This window comes from Schistocerca cancellata, chromosome 8 (assembly GCF_023864275.1).
Source record: "Schistocerca cancellata isolate TAMUIC-IGC-003103 chromosome 8, iqSchCanc2.1, whole genome shotgun sequence".
NCBI classification, from domain to species: domain Eukaryota; kingdom Metazoa; phylum Arthropoda; class Insecta; order Orthoptera; family Acrididae; genus Schistocerca; species Schistocerca cancellata.
Genome location: NC_064633.1, coordinates 493445085 through 493457651, shown reverse-complemented (window position 1 = coordinate 493457651; position 12567 = coordinate 493445085). Strand labels below are relative to the sequence as shown.

The 12567-nt window shown below is 38.1% G+C and overlaps 1 protein-coding gene across 1 annotated transcript in view; it reads right to left on the bottom strand.

Annotated features, from left to right (window-relative positions):
• Positions 1-442: 442 nt before the first annotated feature.
• The window catches only part of LOC126094921 (post-GPI attachment to proteins factor 2-like), a 107502-nt gene continuing 95377 nt past the window's right edge, over positions 443-12567 (bottom strand). Inside the window, exon 5 of the mRNA XM_049909568.1 lies at positions 443-7009. Coding sequence (XP_049765525.1) covers positions 6843-7009 — 167 coding nt within the window. The 3' untranslated portion in view covers positions 443-6842. The remainder of the gene's footprint in view (positions 7010-12567) is intronic.

The following is a 12567-nucleotide window of genomic DNA, read 5'->3' as shown; positions in this document are numbered from 1 at the left end:
CTTCCAGTCACATATATCCCAGGACTTGCCTTAAGGAATTTAGGGAAACCACAAAAACCATAAATTTGTGTGGCCAGAGAGAGATTTGAACTGCTCTTCTCATGACTATAAGTCCAGTTTCTTATCAATGTGCCATTCACTTGATGAAGGAAGACTGAAAGCTTCATGATGGAGAGAAGATTGACAAACTTACAAATGTCTATGTGTGCGGGTGGAGCAACCAAGCCGCGAACATAAAAATGCAAGTGAAGCAAGGCATGAGAAAGTCATATTTGTTAACAATATTGTATCACTAAACAAAGACACCTGAGTCTCAGGCCTTGTTTATCTAGAAACGTTTGATAATATTACATGTAAAAAATAGGTTTGTGATCTCTTTCATAACATTACTTAACATACTGTGGATTACTTAATTTGAAAAGAAAAGATTACAGTAGTGCAAATCATTTATTACCTCAGAACAAATGTTTTATGAGATCCTGTTTAACATTAATCTGACAGTCTGCTGATAGGTTATCACAGAAACAAAAACAATTTTTATAAAAGTATTAGGCATCAGGATTGATTTCTATATGTAAACAGCAGTGACAAAATAGTGCACTTTAATAACTTAACAGTTATTAAAATAAATACTGTTTGGTTATCACATTATCACAACCTAAAATCACACTAACTCAAGCAAAACAGAGACTGCACAATATGCTTGAGACATAATCACTGATTTTAGGGGTAATATAATATTTAATTGAGAACAGGATATTTTCAGTTTTATTTTTTGTGTCTCAGACATACAACTGTTGACAGATACTTCTACACGTGAACTGTTATTTCAAAATCACATTCTCAGAATGAACTATTAACTTGGGACAAAAGCTGTTTCTTTACATAAATCCACCTTAAATTCTTAAGCAACTCACAACTTTTGTAATTACCTGCTACAATTCAAATTTCACTGCAGGTTGAACATGACTGATTAGACAGATAAGTTTATACAAATATTATTTCTGTCGAGAAAAGAAATACTACAGTACCTTGTATTGCGCAGAAACATTTTTCTAGAACAATTTTATGTAAATTTTTAAAAGATTTTGTGAATTTCACTTAAAGCAACTCACACACAGAAATCAGAAAGAGATCCAACTTTCTTGTATTGCTACTTTGTTGTCATTAATAATGTTTACAAAAAAAGAAATGTTTTCTAAAAATAAGTTTGTGTAACTGCTTCAGTACAAAAATACAACATAAGACACTTGTAAAGTGAACATGTCCCTTCATTCAAAGACAAACAATGTATAAATTCATATACTGCCATTGCATTTCCAACTCAAGCTTCTCACAAAAAATTGTAAACCCACACAACAGTGCACACAAACATTCACACCTTATTGCACTTTTCATAATAAGAGCTGTGCTCTTGTAATATAGTACATTAATTGTATCAGTTTGCATTACGGCCACACACACACACACACACACACACACACACACACACACACACACACAGTATGGCTCACTTTGCAGATTTACAGTTATTATATTATGAATTTTGGCCATTGATATAATGAAAATAAATAATCTTCTGAAAATAAACATAATTTTTAAATAAGTCTTCATAGTATTTTAGTTAAATATAAAACTTGCTTTAAATAAAGACGGAAATGTGAGCTGCCTTCTTATCATTTAGGAAACAAAATAAATCATTCAATTTACACTGACTCCATATTTTACAATAAAGAAATAAAAAATAAGAATAAATATATAAGAAATTATGGTAAATGCATTTTGATTAAAATATGAGACTCCTTGGAGCTAATTAAAATCACACAAAGAGAAACCATCTATTTAATTACAGAGACTTCACTACAGTCTTTACTCAACAATCATTGACAAATAGAAGTGCAAGACAATTTGAAGCTTATGATGCTCTCTGTGTATGTGACCATAATGCCCTATCATACTGTCATATAAAAATTGAATATGAAATGCCTTCATTTAAAGCATTCTTCTTATGTAATTATGATTACTTCAACAAGAAGGCAGAAATTTACAGCAGTAGAAATGTATGGACAAGAATAACAGCCAACAGGTAAAATATGAGTATTGACAATAACTGACACACAGAGAAGATCATACTATCTACAGATTTCCACAAAAACAACAGTTTCAAAACCAGAAGATAAAAGATAATTTATGTGTCTTGCTCTCCTCACATGTGTTTTGAAAGTATTAAATTTCCAGGTCTTGTTTATGGTTTGAATTTTGCCAAATAACAAAAAATAATCTATTTGTGTACACAACAGTGATATGTAAATGTTTGTGTGTAGGCAGAAACACTGTAAATACTTATAAACAAAAATATGTATAATGATAATGAAAGCTGAGGCATGAATAATTAATGACATTTACAGAAGGATGCTTGAAATAAATAGATGCTATGTATTTAACAGCAGTGTTGATAAATTACACAAACAAGTTAGTCATGTGCTCTGAGCATATGCTACACACAGCATGGTGAGATAATATAGATTCTGGCAGTTCATTAACTGAAAAGCTGTCACAAAATACACACTAACTTAACAAGAGGGTGTGCAAGAAGGAGGAGCAATAAGATATATGGACTAATTGGTATTCCCAAACAAGAAACTTTTTAACTGGTTTTCTTGCAAGAGTAGAGATGCAGTGAAGAGGTGGATGGCATGGAAGGAAAATCTGATGTAAAACCATGCTACAGAGAAATATGAACAAGAGAAAAAGGCATTGGAGGAATTCAAGCCTCAGTTTTTCATTTGAGCGATTGGCAGGAAGATGCTGCATTATGTCCTGTTGCATTTTAAGTCTTCGTTTGGAGTATGGAGACTTCATATGCAACAGGACAATAATACAACTGAGGCTTATCTGCCAACTAAAGGAAGAGCCATTAGTATTAAATCTCGCATTCAGAAAACACAGTTTTGTGATGTGTGAATGAACTTATCATACAGCACAAGCCAAAAACAAAAATAAAAGAAAGAAAAGTGTATGGGGTATATTTGTAGGCTGTGGCAATAAAGCTCAGATAGAAGCTCTTATTAAATAAGGGACACAAGACATACATTATGAGTTGAATTTGATGAACATGAACTGGTACATTGTTACAGACCTGTTGAAAAATGTATGCAGTGCACATAATCATACATGGTTTATGTGTTGACAAAAGACAAATCAACATCAGCTATACAAGCATAAATGATGTGAATTAAAACAGCACTCATGAAAAAAGGTGCTTAATCTTTCACACCGAGAGGAAAAAATTGCAAGCTTGCCTTCATGCATGCGTGGTAGAGAGACATTCAGAAATGGAAAAATAAATCTTGATGGGGAGTGCAGGAGCAAGATGATGAGGCAAATGAATGGGGGAAGCAAACAGAAAGGCAGAGAAAAGGAGTGTTAAGGCAAGTATTTATGGCAAACTTCTAATAACAACAAATAATTGGTGTAGCCTGACAAAAAACTATAGTAATCAAAATCTATGTCACAGTTAAAAGGAAGGAAAGGAAGCTACAATCACTTGGGCCCCCACTACTTTGTAATTGGATTAATATTTTGAGAGAGGGAGTTGAGTGTTTTAGGTACATATTTAACTACTACTGACCAATGAAAAGAAGAGTAGATTTATGAGGCTTTGATTACAAAGCATAATAAATGATATTCATTCCTATGTGTAGCAGAAAAATGTCACAGATCACTGATACCTGATCTGACCTCAATAAGAAAGGTGACCTCTCTAATTTTAAATGTTCTTATTGTTGATGTAAATGTATTTTTTATTCAGGGTCAATTAATAATGGTACCTGCTGAATCAATTGGCAGTTATGATAACATATCAGCTCTCAAGATGTGTTACATCTCCAAGGAAAAAGATAACAACGTATCTTGTTTCATGCAGATGGGATTGAAGATGTTATACTTGTTATTTCAGAACAAGAAACATATTCTGATTGAAGCAGTATGATATAACAGGTGCAAGTGAATCTCTTACCACATATACTTTGAAAAGTATGCATACTATTTTTCATCTGCCAAATAGCAGAATGCCTCTCTTTGGTCATGAAGTCAATGGTGGACTGCTGTTTAATCCTATTCATCATGGACAGATGGTTGCCTTTGGAAATCATATTTCATTTTACAGATTGCAAGATAAACCAGATGGTTCAACATGAGTTGCCATAGATGTAAATGCAGTGTCCAAACATCATATACAATAGTTTTTATTGCAGCAGCTCTGACCAGACATAGAAAATATTCGGGGTGCATGAAGGATACTTTGCTACCTGATATTGTACGTTCACTGTGTTGAGGAACATCTTGGAGGGCAAAATCTTGTCAAGAGTGAAAAAATGCAAGCCAATGTGCACCAATAGTTCCAGAAGCCAGAAACAGAATCACATAATCACGATCAGTGGAACATGCAGCCATCTTTTGTGTAGGAATGGCTGACTACTGGTCAGTTTTTTAGGTAATTTTGTACTGTAATGATTTGATCAATTACAGTTTCTTGCTGTGGAATAATAATGTGCAAGTCACTTTATGTCTTCCCTTGTTCTTCAACAGTAAAGTACCATATTTCTCACTGCAGAATACATACTAATCATATTGTTGATTAGTTGATTTCACCGGTAAGTATATGTTATAAAATAATATCTTAAGGTCTACAAACAAGAAAATCTTGTATGCAACAAATTTAGATGTTCACCTTGTTGTGTTGTGTTGTTTGTTTGTTTTCGTCCAGTGCTGAGAATTTGTTTAAAGGTTACAGTTCACTCATTCCAGTTCCTCTAAGGGCATTAACCGAGATACATTTTCATTAAGGTGTGACATTATAAAGGATTATTCTGCTTCAAGTGAAGATTTTATCTTAGTTGATGGGACAAAATTGATTCATTTGACTAAATTTTGTAATGCGTGTGGTGTACTATAATATGTAGGTGAAACAGGTGGCCACAAAAGCATCACACTACATATTTTGAATGCTAATGATTAGATGACTTTCTTGCTCCTTGAGATGGATGACAGTAACACTAAGAGAGAAGAGAAGTGGAGGGAGAGAGTGCAAGGAGAAGCAGATGAGGGGAAGGGTGGAAGAATTAGTAAGATGGAGAGAGAGAGAGTACCAAATTTAATTATAATTTCTTTGACTTTTTTTACAATGATACAAATGACAATATACTTATCTCCCTGACTGGTACAGTAAATGTACAGTAATTGGATCACACATCGAACACTGTTTATAATACGGTACTCAACCTGAATCTCTTCACTATGAATTTTCCACTCGTGACTAGAGAAATGTTATCTGGATAAACTTCAACCTCTGTTAGCTGTACGATACTCACACTAAGGCAACGTGACACTTCTATGAAAGTTTACACTACCCATTAGCAAAAAGTGACACTGTTCCACAATACTGAGCTATGTTAATCTAATGTTACTCTCGTCATGGAGCTAATCCCCAGAATAAGAGTAATCTTACACTCAACCATAACAAGCTTCGAAATTAGAGGATCCATACAGGTAAAACAAGATAGGAAAAAATTCCACACATAATGTTTATCATAGGCGATTCGGTGTACATTTATAATGAAAAACAATAAAATATTAATTAGGGAATGGAAGTCCAATGAAAACAGTCTTTTAAGTCTTACTGATGGAATCATTACCACAACACACACTATCCATCACCTAATCTGAGACAAAAAGTACTGGAAGTATTATTTATGTCTAAGCAGTCACAGGAATGTTTCACAATTGTACTGCAGAATAAATTCTGAACAACATTAACAAAGCTCATAGTTATCACTTCTGTCCCATATGGGCATACAGCTAAGATTGACAGAATTATTATGAACAGAGTACAGACTTCAAGAAAAAAATGAAATAAGAGGTAAATTTTACAAAATTCTGCACCAACATTTCAGTATCTATCTAAAATGTATACATGCTTGGTGCTTTCTTTTGTATTCCGAAGCAATTACTTTTGATATGTGCAATTAAATGATGTCCCTATGTTAATGTGTCTTATTTGGCAAGACATTAAAAGTAACAAGGATGCGTCCCTTTGTGAGCAGGTACTAGTGAAATGCACAGACTTGATACTTGAAAGTCACATTCACCTCGACTCTCAATCTACACAGTGATCTTCTAGTGCAAACCAACCACTACACTTCATGTGTTGTGTATCACAGCTGCAGAGACTAAGAAATAATACTAATACCAGTTACTAAAATTATTATATGAATAGTGTAAGTATTAAAACCTGGTTGATGTGTTACAGAAATAGTTGGTTTTAGACCTGGAACTAATGTAACAAAATCCAACCTACAAATAATGTCAATAATCACAAAAAATATGTGTTATCAACAATGTTTATGTCTTAGATTAAGTACTAATTTTGATAAAAAAATGACTAGCCTCATTTCAAAATTTCATTCATTATAAGTCCTTTCTGTTTCCAGATGTGTGTTATTCTCTAGGCCAAATCAAAAAGAAGAAAAGGCACATAAGAGTTTCATGAGGCAATCTAGATTCAAGTACAACTAGCCACCTCAGTTTGACTTTAAGAAGATAGTAAGCACCAATGTTATGCAAACACAACTAAAACTAGTGCTAAGTTTATAATGAGAATGCAGCTGACAAGTATTTCTTTTCATTGACTACTGTAACCACTGCTTACTAATTCTTAAATTCAGATGCAAATGTTGTACATCAAAAACAACCTGTGCCACTACTGGCTATCCCATTCCAAGAAAAGCAAGTAACGGCAGTGTCACACTTTAGTACTTGACATGGCAAAAATACCTGAGTTACTATTTCACTTTTTGTTCTGAATCCACAGAATTAAGTGGAAGCGGCACAGAAGATGAACCTTGGACAACAACAAGGTTCTCTGTAGGGAAGTCCATGACCACTGTGAAGTGGAAGGCCATGTTGGCACAAGCTATGATGTACTCACAAAGAGAGAACCAACTGAAAGCTGAAAGATAAAATTAAAGAATAATTACTGTTTTAAAAGTATTCTGGAATTACAAAATAATGCATAATAATGCTTCTGATATAAACTTCACAAATTATATTATAGTGCAGTTTAAACAGTATATGACTTCTCAGTTCTCTATCTTGCTGACACACACACACACACACACACACACACACACACACACACACACACAAAGAGAGAGAGAGAGAGAGAGAGAGAGAGAGAGAGAGAAGTAGGTGCAAGAAGGCAAATATTACTTGGAACACAGAACTGGCAAGAGTTGAGATAGATTGCACATAAATTTCTTTAGTTATTGCTCTGTTTTTTGGTGAGATTTATACATAGTATGTTTTTGGATGTCCAGCTAGGTTGATGATTTAACTGTTGTATGAAAGTAAAACTGTCAACCAACTGGACAGCAGAAACATAGTGTGAAACATCACGTTGTTTGTGACAGTATTGACATACAGTGAGACAAAAAATTAGAAAATAATCTGGAAAAAATTAAATGTAACTGCAGGCTTTCACAACCATTATCACAGTCAATTAAATTCTTTCAGATATGTGACTGCATTGTCAATGTGTAAAGTTCTCCAATGTTTCAGCCACTATTGAAAATGGCCTTCCTTGGGGTGTTTTTAGCAAATATACATAGAAGCATTTTATTGAATGGAAAAAATTACTTTGGGAGAAACTGAAGAACGACTGCTACTGATCTCCAACTATATATCAATATACTTCTAAACTCCATATCCTTTTACTGATTAAGACTATTTACTATATTTATATGCCCATGTTGCAAAATTCCATGGAATTCTGAAAGAGCACTAATGTGTCTAGAATATTACATGTTAACTACTGGTACATTTATAGCACAGTCAGAATGCATTATGAAGGTGTATAAAAGTGGATCTGTTGGCTGTTAACAAATTTTTAACAATATTCTGAGCTTTTAATGAAAGATAAAATCAGCCAACTGGTTGCATAAATTGAAGATATACTTCAGATAGCTGATAGTTTCTTTGCAGAGTGGACACAGCAACATCGTTTTGAAATGTCAATATGGCCAAAGATTCCCTCAGAGGATATGTAGATATCAGAACCTATTGATAGAATTCTCAATATTTAAACAGACATCTTCACTAGAAGTTAATATACTTGCATTATACTACTGGCTTGCTGTTGTTGCATTTCTCTGTATGGTGTCTTCTGTCATCATCCAGTGCCGTGACATGCTCAGGTGTTTGCAAGTACAGTGCCGTGAAACTTTCCCGCTGGATGCCAGAGAGGCCATACACAAGCGACATTTGTTCTGTGATTTACTCTTTGATTGTTGATTTCTGTTCCACGTCCTACTTCTTGACATAAAGCATGAATCCAAATATTAGATATGGAATAATTTGCTGTACTGAACTCTTCTGATGCCTTTGCATGAGTTATCGATTGCAGTGTATTATTGTCTGTTCTGCCCACAGGGCTTCGTTAATAAATTGTTAAATCAAGCCGAGTCAAACCTACTTTCCTTATTCAGCACACACAGATGTTAAACTGTCATAGTGGTAATGCAAACTGGTACCGACATGGTGGTGACCCCAACATGATCTTCTGTATGCACGCTGAATTTACGAGAAGTCCTTCCAAGAAATTGAGATGGCAAATCCACCAAAGCCGACAAATATTTCTGTGGTGCATCTACCACCCTTCGAGCCACACAATCCATCCCTGTGCTTTGTGCAAGTTGAAGCAAATTTTTCCTATGCGAGTATCATGGTCAATGCCACAAAATTTGCGCTAGTGGTCAGCCAACTAGATCACCAGTATGTCGCTGAGGTTCAAGAGATCATAATTAGCCCACCCGGGAATGAACAGCTATGACTGATTGAAAGCAGAACTAATTTGGCATGTGTCCACTTCGCAAGAAGAACGAATCCAGCAGGTACTTTGCACACGATCTGGAGCAGCTGGTTACCACCACCAGTGAGGCCAAGCACGGTGTTGTAGACTGACACATCTTTAGATGCAGTGGCTGAATTAGCTGATAAGATCCAAGAGGCAATGATGCCGTCAATAGTTAGCTATACCACAGCGGCGTGTGCCTGCACGGCAACAACTGTTTCATGCATGGATTATGATGTTCTCATCAACAAAGTGGACTTGTTATCACAGCAAATCAGCAAGCTGTTACACTGCTGTGACACAGACAACAGGAGCTGTCATCTATTCCGCCGTCACTCATGCAGCCTCGTCTACGACAGGGACAGAACAAATAGTCTGTTGGTATCATTGCAAGTTTGGCAAGCAAGCACATAAGTGCACAACGGCCTGTGCCTACCCAAACAGCAGTGGTGATCAGAAATGAGTGCCTCCTCCGGTTGCTGTCCAACATCCAGGTGCCTGTTTGTGAGTGATCGACGTTCCACCTGGAAGTACTTAGTGGACACTGGTTGTTGCATGCTTTCGCGTGGGACTTTACTATCGCAGACGCTGCTGAACCAATCATCAGAGCCAACTTCCTCACCCACTATAACCTGCCACCTGACATGAGGAACTCTTGCTTGATTGACACCACCTCCGGCCTAACAACTTTTGGATTCCATCGAGACACCACTGTCCATACTGCCAAGGTAATCCAGGTAGTGGATGGCGAGTACACGAAGCTGCTTTGAGGATTTCTGGCCCTGATGCGACCAGCTGGGGCACCTAAGGAGTTAAGACATGATACTGCACATTATATTGAGACTACTGATGAACCCCATACCTCTTGTAGGCCACGGCGTTTAGCCTCAGATCACCTCACAATAGCAAAGGCATAATTTGACTGTATGTTGCGCAAAGGTAGGTGTAATCTGGCCTTCCAACAGCCCTTGGTCCTCACCATTACATCTAGTGCCAAAGAAGGAAGGTGCGTGGAGGCCGTGCGGTGATTATAGAACCTTGAACACCCGGACAATACCCGATTGTTATCCCGTGCCCTTGTTGCATGATTACAATTACGCATTGAGTGGTTCACTGTTAGACTGCGCAAAGGCCTACACACAGATTCCTGTAGCCGAATGTGACATTCCAAAGACAGCCATCATCACTCCTTTTGGTTTATTCGAGAGCATGTTTATGACTTTTGGACTGAGGAATGTCGCACAGACATAGCAGCATTTCATAGATTCTGTGCTACAGGGTTTACCTTTTGCGTTTGCATACCTGGATTACATTTTGATTTTTTCGTTGTCACCTGAGGAAGATCGCCACCATCTAACCAAAGGATTCAAGCAATTGGAACACTACGGAATTGTGCTCAATACTTCAAAATGTGTCTTTGGCCAGCCTGAAGTAGACTTTCTCGGACATAAAATTTCTGCAGCAGGATCACTAGCACTACCTGAGAAGGTGGAAGCCATTTTGCACTTTCCGAGGCCTGCTACAGCCAAGGAACTATGCTGTTTCCTTGGAATGTTAAATTTTTTCCTCTGCGACCTTTAGTCGCAGCACTAACTGGTCCGAAAGCCAAGGGTAATGCGCTCATAACTTGGACTCACGAAATGACTGTCGCATTTGAAGCAGCCAAGAAAAGCGCCATCAACACAGCCCTGCTGGCACATCCAGATCCTACCGCCACGTTAGCTTTGGTAGACGACACTAGCCAGACTGCAATTGGCGCTGTGTTGCAACAACAATGTAGTGACACATGGCAGCCACTCACATTTTTTTCACGCAAGTTGACAACCTCACAAAGACTTTGCAGTGCATACAACAGAGAACTTCTGGCTATTTGCGAATCTGTCAAGTACTTCGGACCACAACTAGAAGCACGTGACTTTGTTATCTTTACAGATCGCAAGCTACTAACATATGCATTCTGTCAGAACAACATGAACTGTTCCCTCAGACAACACAACCAGCTCATGTTTATTTCTCAGTTTACCATTGATATACGTCATGTGTCTGGGATTGGCAATGTAGTGGCCAATTGTTTGTCCAGAGTCAGCAGCATTGCCAATACAATTGGTTACACCAACCTTGCTGCAGCACAGCAAGCTGATGCGGAATTACAGGCAATTCTGTCAAATGGTGAATCAGCGCAGCCTGCAGCTGGTAGACATTCCTGGAAGCGACATAAAGCTATATTGTGACATGTCCACATTGAAGCTGGGACCCATCCTACCTCTGGAATTTCAGATGGACGTTTTCCATTTGCTGCACAACTTATGTCACCCAGGCATATGAGCTATGACACACTTAATAACAATGCATTACGTGGTGCCTGGAATGCAAACGGACTGCTGCGAATGGGCGAGATGCTGCTTGAAATGCCAGCAAAGCAAGATAAATCGCCACGTCTACTCACCAGCAGGAAGCTTTCCAATCACGACAGCATGATTCACGTATGTCCACCGTGACTTGTCGGCCCACTGTCATCATCCAATGGTCACTGTTACATACTTACAATGACTGATTGGTACACTCAATGGCCAGAAGCTGCACCAGGGGACAATGTTACGGCAGAAACTATCACTTTCACCTTCATCACACACTGGGTGTCACCTTTTGGTTGCCTGCTGCACATTACGACGGACAGGGGAAATCAATTTGAGTCCGATTTGTTTCGAGAGTTGACAAAATTTTGTGGCACACTTCACCACCGGATGACGAGCTGCCAGCAATGGTTTAATAGAGCAATGGCAAAAAAGCTGCCCTAATGTGTCATGACACCGAATGGACCAAAGAACTTCCTGTGATATTACTTAGACTCCAAAGCACATTCAAGCCAGACCTGGATGCTTCTTCAGCCAAATTGGTTTACTGCAAAGCATTATGCCTGCCAGGAGAACTCGTGGCTACCGATGCTCTGCTGAATCCTACAGGCATCCAGACGGAATTTCTTCACCAACTGCAACAAAATGTGGCTCCCCTCCGTCCGCACCAACCTCACTGACACAGGACTCCTGCTGTTTGTCCATCATGACCTATGCTCCTGCACACACGCCATGTTATGAACCCTTGCTCCAACCACCATATTTCAGCCCACACCATGTCATAACCAGAGGAAGCAAGACCATAGACATTTTCATCAATGGAAAACAGACTACAGTCTTCATTAACAGCATGAAACTGGAGTACGTATTTCCGGAAGCAACAATGCCTGACCTACCACGATTTCCGCCTCACTCAGCAATCACTCCATCAACATTGTTGCCAACACAGATGCAGCCAGGGACTGCAGTTGACCCACCACCACACACCTCAAGATACGGGTGACATGTCAATTTTCCAGCATGCTATTTGGAATGATGCTCTGCTTCCACCATGGGGGCTGATGTGGCGTCTTCTGTCATAGTCCAGCACCGTGATATGTGCGGGTGTTCGCAAGTACAGTGCCGCAAAACTTTCCTGCTGGACACCAGAGACGCTATACACAAGCAACTTTTTTTCTGTGATTTACTCTTTGATTGTTGGTTTCTGTTCCACGTCCTACTCCTTGACGTAAAGCATGAATCCAAGTGTTAGATACAGAATAATTTGCCATACTGAACTCTTCTCACGCCTTTGCATGAGTTATT